Raw genomic sequence first — 8214 nt, 5'->3', positions numbered from 1 at the left:
TGTGCAACGACACACGTATGAGCCTGCGTGTGCTGTGGGTAGGTGCGCAAAGGCACAGACGCATGTAACAGCCTCACATGTGTGAGTGTGTGTGACAGGCTGGCATGCAACGGCACATCCATGTGTGCCACGGGTTGGTATGCAGCTGCACACACATGTGCATGCACCAGAAGCTGGTGTGTGATTGCTCTTGCACGTATGTGAATCCATGTGTGTGAACGTGCATGGAACATGCTGGCAGGGAATCACACACGTGTGTGTGCACCTGTGACAAATGTGTGTGCAGTGGCACACATGCGCTCTGTGCACGGAGGCCTGTGTGCAGCCACATACCCCTGGGCACGCGCGTGTGACGGGCTGGTGTGCAGCTGCACACGCGTGTGAGTACACGCAGGGCGTTGGTGGGCAAGACACACTCACACACGCGTGTGCTCGCCCCGCCGGCTGCCGTCACTGCTCGTGCAGTTGCACACGCGTGTGCGTGACAGCCGGGGAGGTCGGGGTGGTGATGGGGGACCGGTCCCCCCGCGGGGACGTGCGGGGATGAATCACGGCGGGCCGGGGCGGCGCTGAGTCAGCCGGCGGGGCCGCGCGGGGCACACGCGTGTGCGCAGGGGACACGCGGGGACACACGCGGGGGGGTGAGCGGGAGGGACCCCCGGGGCTGGGGAGGGGCGGGCCGAGGGACTGAGGGACGGACGGTGCCACCTCCCCTTTAAGAGGCGCGGCCGCATTTCTGCCCTCCGACTGGCGGCGCGGCGCCCTTAAAGGAGCCGTGCTCTCCTTGGGCCGCGGGGTCGCGGCCCGGCCCAGGACACTTCCGCCTCCGCCTCCGCCGCCTGGGCCGCGCTGCTGCCATGGTGACCGGGACCGGGACACACGTTTGGGGTCCTCGTGGGGTGGGCCCGGCCCAGTGGGAGGTTTGGGGTCTCCGGGGAGGGGGTGGGGCGAGGTCTCTGCCATGGGGCCCTCGGTGTCTCCCCCGGCCCCCGCGGGCTGGGCCGGGCGATGGGGGTGCGGGGTGTCCCCTGGAGGGGGGGGAGCGGTGGGACAGGGTGGCTCTGGGATCCCCGCAGGGTGGGGGGGGCCCCCATGACCAGCCCCTCTCTGGCTTTATCCTCATTCCGCAGGCCTGCCGCCTCCAGAAGCTGTTTGGGGCTGACGGGGACCTGGCAGACGAGGTGAGGGACCGGACAGTGACAGCCCCGGGGACACCACCAGGTCCCAGCACCACCTCAATGCCCTGAGCTGCCCTATGAGGCGCGGGGGGGGGGGGGGGGGGAAGGCTTTAACCCATCTAGGTGTGGTAACTCGCTAAGTGGTGTTAGCTCGTTAAGAGATGGCTTTAATCCCCAGGGGCCATCGGGGCAGGGTCCTGTGCTGGCTTGCACACCTCACCTGTGGCTCTGTGGGGTGGGATTGGGACAGGGATGGGGAGATGGTGCTGTTTGGCTGCCCGCTGCCTTCTCCTCCTGCAGGATTTCCTCTCTGCCGTGGAGGACGCAGAAAACCAGTTCATGGTCCCTGCTCCAATTCATGGGCAGCCCCCGGCCCCCGGCCAGCAGCCTCTCCACCCCCTGGGACCCCAGCTGGGTCACCGTTCTGGTAATCCCCCCAGCCTGCGGCCCATCACTGGGCAGGGGGAGCAGCCCATGGGCTGCCAGGGAACCCCGGCCGGAGGGACAGCCCCTCAGGATGAGCTGGACAATGACCTCTTCCTGGCTGCCTGCATGGAGCTGGAGGGTCCCAAGCTGCCGGCGGGGACCAGTGCTGCCTGGCCAGCCCCCGGGCAGTGGAAGAAGCCCCCCCAGGCACACACGGGGCAGGAGAGCCCTCAGGAATGGGCAGCCCCCAAGAAGCTGCGGGTGGGAGAGGAGCTGGTCTCTCCCAGCTCCGGAGGGGTGGAGGGCAGGCAGGACCCCCTGCCCACCCTACAGGCAGCTCCCAAGCTGGTGCTGCGGCCCAGCACAGCCAGTGCCTGCCCCCCTGGGCCCCCCACCCCTCTGGGAAAGCCGGGTGGCTTGTGTGGCTTTGTCCCCACTCCCGGGGGTCCAGCCCTGAGGCCTTTCCAAGCATCCCCATACCAGCCAGGAGTGAGTGGCTCCTCCGTGGGGCTGCAGGTGCCCCGGACCCCCATGGCACAGGCTCCCCGGCAGAGCTGCCCCCCACCCCAGCGGCCCCCCACCAACCCATCAGCCTTGATGAGCTGCGTGGAGCCCGTGCCGAGGCAGCCGCCGCAGCCAGCTCCGGCCAGCCTGCAGACCCCAGTGGTCACCAACCACCTGGTGCAGCTGGTGACGGCAGCCAGCAAAGCGCCCGGGGCCACCCCTCGACTCCCACCACAGGGGAAGACTCGCCGGTTCCCAGGGCCTGCCGGGATCCTGCCCCAGCAGGTGGGTGCAGGGGATAGGGATGGGGAGGGGATAGGATGGGAGCAGCTGGTGAAGAGATGCAAAACTCTGGGGCAACCTCAGAGCCTCCCCTGGGCATCCCATGATATCTCTTGTTCTCTGTCCCACAAGCACACTGGGAAGCTCCTGGAGGAGATCCTGGTTTCTGCTCCCCAAACTCCAGCTCATGGGGCTGTGGCAAAGCCACGAACAGAGGTAAGCCCCTGCTGCAGCACAGATTTGGGTATGAATCCTGGTGGTGGTGCTGCTGCAGGCAATCCCCAGTCTTTCAGAGGGTGATGCTGGAAGGGGAGGGGGTCCCTGGGGCTCCCCCCTTGCTGTGCCAGGGCAGGGGGATGCGCTGGCTCAGCACCAGGGTGGTGACCGCTGTTGTCCTGTGACTCCAGGGACTGCCCAGCTCCTCACCGCCCACGGAAGAGGATTTCGGGAAGGGCCCCTGGCTTGCCATGAAGATGGAGCTGGGGCTGGATGAGAGAGACCCAAGCTGCTTTCTCAGGACCTACAGCGTGGTCATGGTGCTGCGGAAGGTGAGGGGGGGCCCTGGCAGAGGGCACTGGTCCCAAGGATTTGGTGTCCCAGCTCTCCCTTTGCCACTTGTAGCTGTTTCCAGAGCTGGGCATCAATGTGGGGAGCGGGCCAAGCTGGGGCTGCCTGCAGACATCACGTGGGCCCACGGGGCTGCTCTCGGGGACATCGGTGTGATGAGGGTCTTTGTGCGCAGGCAGCCTTGAAGCAGCTCCCCAAGAACAAGGTCCCCAGCATGGCAGTAATGATCAAGACCCTGACCAGGACCAACGTTGACGCTGGTGCTGTGTTCAGGGACCCGACCGGTAAGTGTGGCTGTCCGGGTCAGGCTGGGGCTCCCAGCTATTGCTCCCTGTGGCTAATGGGTCCCCTCCTCATCTGCAGGAGAGATGCAGGGCACGGTGCATCGCCTGCTGCTGGAAGAGAGACAGAGCGAGCTCAAACCCGGCTCGGTGCTGCTCCTGAAGCAGGTAGGAGATGCGGAGGCAGAACTCTGGCAGCAGCAAGGTGTTTGGGGCTGGTTCTGCCACAGGTGCCACTAACTCACAGTCACTGTGCCCAGCTGCCGGGCTCACATCCCATGGGAGTGGGACAAGGGGCTCTGCCAGCTCCTCCCCAGGCTGTGGCCAGCAGAAGCCAGAGCTCTGGCTCTGACCGACCATTCTGTCCTCGCAGGTGGGCGTCTTCTCCCCATCCCACCGCAACCACTACCTCAACGTCACTCCCAATAACCTGCTCAAGATCTACCCACTGGAGCCCGAGGGCAGCTTTTCGCAGCCCTTGTCAGCACAGCAGGAGGTGAGGGAGGGCATGGGGCTGCTGGCCCTGGAGGGACAGGGATGCTGGGATCCCCCGAGGGGGGTTTGGACTGGAGGGACCCTCAAGAGGAATGGGAAGGCTTGGGAGGGAGAGCTGAATCATCCTGTGGGCCCCCAACAATTAATCTCTGCTGGATTTTGCAGGTTCCTGCCCAGGCTGAGCTACTCCGAGACCACCCTGCACAGCCCCTCCGGGGTGTCCCTGCACCTCAGGACTGGGGACAGTTGAGGACGGGCAGCCACAGCGCAGAACAGTCTCCTGGGGGCTTCTTCCTGCACCCGCAGAGCCCCAGGCCCAGGCGAGAAGAGCCGGTGGGAGCTGACGGCTGCGACATGGGTGAGCTGGGCCTGCTCAAGGTGGGGAGGAAAAGCTCTATGTCCCACGGGAAACAGGTCCTGGGCTTGGACAGTGTCTCCCCTCCCCTGTAAAGCCAAAGGGGTCTCATCCCATCCCATCCAATTCCCAGTATGTGGAGTCTATTCCTTCTGTATACACATGTAAAACTCATGTGTTTCATCCTCCCTGTGCCCTTGCAGATGACCTGGACGGGCTCCTGGGGGAGCTGCCTGAGGACTTCTTCTCTGCTCCAGCCCAAGCTGACTGCTGCTGACATGGCCGTGGGGCCAGGGAGACGGTTACTGCTGGCACAGTCTGGGCTGCACCATGGCCTGGTGAGGATGCCCAGGAAGCAGGCGATACACCGCTTGCTCCTTTCTCTGTATGTCTGTTGTGTTTGTTCTGGAGCTGAGAGCTACGGGGACGTGGGGAGTCCCAGGTGGACATGGCCTCAGCGCCTGTCCTTGCTCCTCTGGGTAGGCCAGCCCCTCTCGGCTCCCAAACCTGCATTAAAGGGCTGTTTTGTCCCTGCCTCACCCTGTCTGCTCGTGTGTCACCATCCCCTCTGCCACCGTGGCCAGCAGTGCCCCTCTGTCCCCTCTCTGCTGAGCTGCAGCACCCCAAACCCTTCTTGTGGGGGGAGTCCCCGCTCTCCCTCTCCTCTTGCAGTGCTCCTGTGCAGCCTCAGCCTGAGCCCTGCAGGGTTGGGGGGGCACCCGGCTCCCAACCCAGCCCCATGGGACTCCCCATCTCGCACCCACCAACAGGTTAAACTCCCTGGCAGCCTTGCGCTAGTGTGACTGTTTACCACGCTGTGGGAGTTATTTATAGGGCGGCCTGGCCTGGGCTCTTGATTCAGCATTTGTGTGTGGGGCACAGCCCTATTTATAACCCCCACCCAGGCGCAGGAGGCAGCTCACTGACCCTCCAGCCCTTCTGGGGTCTCCATGGCCCAGGAAACCTTCGCCTTCAGCTCCTCCGCGCTGCGCTCGTTGCGGCTCCAGCAGGAGCTGCTGGAGCAGGAGGATCGCCGTCGAGCCCTGGCTCGAGAATCGGCCACGCGGCGGTTCTTGTCATTGAGCCCCCGGCCTCCCCTCACCCCCCACCGGCGGCCCGAGTACTGCCGGGACCCCGCTGTCCACAACGCCCTGTACACTGGGGACATCCTGCGCATCAAGAGCATCTTTAAGGATGAGACCACCACGAATATGATCATGGAGATGGTCAGCGAGGAGCTTGTGTGGTCGCCCGAGCAGGGTACGGGACTGGGGGAGCCGCATGGGGTGTGTGTGGGGGGTCCCTTCTGCTCCCCCGCCCCTTCTCCTCCCCCAGGTGCCAAGGGGAGACAGGGTGAGGAGTGATGGTTGAGGATGCAGCTCTTCATGGGCTGGGGGGAGGAGGGCTGGCTGCTCTCATTTGGGGGTGGTGGGACTTCCCTGGGAAAGGCGGGACGATCCCAGTTTACTCCCCCCAGGGCTTTTCCTGGCTGGGGTTGGCGACAGGGGGATGTTGGGGTTCACAGTCATCCCCCTGGGCTGGCATATGAGTGGGTGGGGGGTCTGGTGTGGGGTCAGGGGTGGGTGGGCAGGGCTGGAGCAGCCCCTCTGGGTGCCCCTGCTGCGCCCCCCCGTTGACACCTCCCCATCTGGCAGGGCTGTGGGTGCTGAGCTCCCGCCGGCAGCAGACCTCGGCCCTTCGCATCGCTGCCAGCCGGGGTTACAGCGACTGTGCCCGGCACCTGCTGCTGCAGGGGGCGGTGGTGGACGCAGTGGTGGGGGGCCGAGCCCCCCTGCACGACAGCGTGGCTGCCCCCCGCCCCGACTGTGCCCGCCTGCTGCTGGCCTTTGGGGCAGACCCCAACCTACTGAACGCCGAGGGCTCGGCCCCCCTGCACCTCTGCACTGCGCCGGAAAGCCTTCTGTACGCCACGCCCACGTGGGCCATGCCCTGCCACGCCCACCCTCATCTGCATACAAGGCCGTGCCCCATTGCATGCCCAGCCCCTGCTCCACCCAGCTGCCTGGGCAGACCCTGGGCAAGGGTGGGGCTCATCTGCATGCTGGGCTCCACCCACCTCATCCGCATACTTTGCTGCTCCCACCCCACTCTACATACCGTGCCACACACCCAGCCTCATCTGCATGCCAAGTCCCGCCCACACACCAAACCACCCCCCCACCCTCATCTGCATACCAAGCCCCACCTACACCCTAGCCCTGCCCCACCCCATGCTAGGCTCCACCTCCCATCCAAGCCACACCTCCAAAGATAAGCCCCACCCTCTCCACCCTGACCAAATCCCACCCCCAAAACCAAGCCCCACCCAAAAATACAGTCCTGGGCACCAACAAGCCCCGCCCCCAAGCCAAGCCCCGCCCCTCCCAGGCCCTGGGCTCCCTGCAGTGAGCGCCCCCCCAGCATCCTCATCCCAGTAGTCCCAGGGGGGTGGCTCTGGGGTGGTGTCCCCGGGGCGGGTGACAGAGGTCTTCGAGGCTGTCTCCAGCTGTGTCACAGCCGTGTGTCGCCTCCCCCAGGTGCGCAGAGCTGCTGCTGGCTCATGGGGCACGGGTGAACCTGGGGACACGTGACCAGCAGCTGACGGCCCTGCACGTGGCGGCGCGGCAGGGGCTGGTGGCCCATGTGGAGCTGTACCTCCACCATGGTGCCGACCCCTCCTGCCGCACCCGCCAAGGCGAGACCCCCCTCAATGCTGCCTGCGCTGCAGCTGAGCGCCCTGAGGAGGCCGAGCGCTACTACCGAGTGGCCGAACGGCTGTTGGCTGCCGGCGCCAACCCCGGGGCTGCTGGCCGCAAGGACCACACGCCGTTGCACAATGCCTGCGGCAATGGGCAACCCCGGCTGGCACAGCTGCTGCTGCGTCATGGGGCCGATGCCACCATCCCCAACTGTGCTGGGTACACCCCCATGGACTGTGCCCTCCACGCTGTCGAGGAGTATCGGCACCAGCACCCCGAGGAAACCATCGCCCTCCTCCTCAACCATGGCGCCGGCCCCGTCCACCCCAAGGTGGGCAATCATGGGGGGGTGATGGGGACATGGTGGCGATGTCTCCCCTCCCTCGGTGACACCTCTCTGTCTTAGATGCTCAAGTTCTGCTGCCGGCACCCACCAGCACTGGAGATGGTGCTCAACGCCTACGACCGCATCCCACCCCCCGAGAGCTGGGTGGGATCTGTGCCCCCGGAGCTGTGGGAGGTAAGGGGGTGACACGGTGTGTGTGTCCCCCATTGCCACCACACCCCGCTCACCTCTCTGTCCCTGTGTCCCCCCTCCCCAGGAGCACCAAGAGTTCTATGCCTCAGCGCAGTGCATGGCGGGCACACCGCGGCGCCTGCAGCACCTGGCACGCTGTGCTGTCCGGCGGCACCTGGGCGCCCGCTGTCACCTTGCTGTCCCCAAGCTGGCCCTGCCAGCCCCCCTGCGCCACTACCTCCAGCTGCCCCTCACTGGGGTCATCTCCTGAGAACAGCCCCCCGCTCCAGGTCTCCCGCCAGGAGTGACCAAGGGGGAGTCGGTGCCTCTGTGTGTCCCCCTCAAGCACCCTAGTGTGAATAAAGGACGTGGCAGAGGTGGCTCTTGGGGTGTCTCCTTCCCTGCAGGGACCAGCTGGGGCAATGGTCACTGCACCAGGTGGGACAGGGGGACCAGGGAGGGGGGGACAGAGCCAAGGGGGGGTCACAGGGCCGGGGGGGTGACATGCCTCAGGGAGGTGACTGCCAGGCCCTGGGGAGGAGGTGTCAGGCCCCAGGGCAGGGGGGGGGGGTTGACAGACAGGCCCCAGGGGGGACAGGGCCTGTGAAGGGGGGTGACAGGCCCTAGAGAAGTGACAGCCAGGCCCTGCGGGGGGTGGGGGGGTGGCAGCACCTGGAGGATGTGACAGCAAAGCCCTCGGAGGGGACAGGGCACTGCAGTGAACGGAGGACGTGGACTGGAGGCTGACATGGCTTGGAAAGCCCAGCACCCCAAGGCTTGTGGGGCGAGGAAAGCCGCTCCCAGAGCGCGTGAGGACAAGCCATGATTTTTCCTCCTGGCGCCTTGGGCGCGGGCGGGAGCAATCTCCGGACGTTTGCGATTTTTGTGCCCAGCCCTGGGGAGAATGAAA

General features: G+C 65.7%; 2 protein-coding genes across 3 annotated transcripts; both read left to right on the top strand.

Moving 5' to 3' along the window:
• The first annotated feature begins 666 nt into the window (after window positions 1–666).
• On the top strand, window positions 667–4627 carry HROB (homologous recombination factor with OB-fold). Of its 2 annotated transcripts, XM_074562185.1 has the most exons (10): window positions 667–860; window positions 1131–1181; window positions 1479–2393; window positions 2523–2606; window positions 2798–2938; window positions 3133–3241; window positions 3321–3406; window positions 3612–3734; window positions 3899–4091; window positions 4292–4627. In XM_074562185.1, exons 1-10 carry the CDS (start codon window positions 858–860, stop codon window positions 4363–4365), a joined length of 1779 nt encoding a protein of 592 aa, XP_074418286.1. In that variant the 5' UTR covers window positions 667–857; the 3' UTR covers window positions 4366–4627. The 2 variants fall into 2 exon arrangements, with proteins under 2 accessions (XP_074418286.1, XP_074418287.1); XM_074562186.1 differs by lacking the exon at window positions 3612–3734.
• On the top strand, window positions 4326–7686 carry ASB16 (ankyrin repeat and SOCS box containing 16). The gene is made up of 6 exons (XM_074562187.1): window positions 4326–4426; window positions 4994–5348; window positions 5744–6011; window positions 6626–7118; window positions 7194–7307; window positions 7390–7686. The coding sequence occupies exons 2-6, from the start codon at window positions 5039–5041 to the stop codon at window positions 7573–7575; spliced, it is 1371 nt and encodes a 456-aa protein (XP_074418288.1). The 5' UTR covers window positions 4326–4426; window positions 4994–5038; the 3' UTR covers window positions 7576–7686.
• The last annotated feature ends 528 nt before the right edge of the window (window positions 7687–8214 follow it).

The sequence above is a fragment of the Larus michahellis genome, chromosome 18 (genome assembly GCF_964199755.1).
Source record: "Larus michahellis chromosome 18, bLarMic1.1, whole genome shotgun sequence".
NCBI lineage: Eukaryota > Metazoa > Chordata > Aves > Charadriiformes > Laridae > Larus > Larus michahellis.
Note: the sequence above shows the minus strand (reverse complement) of the source record. Positions and strands in the feature narration are given on the sequence as shown.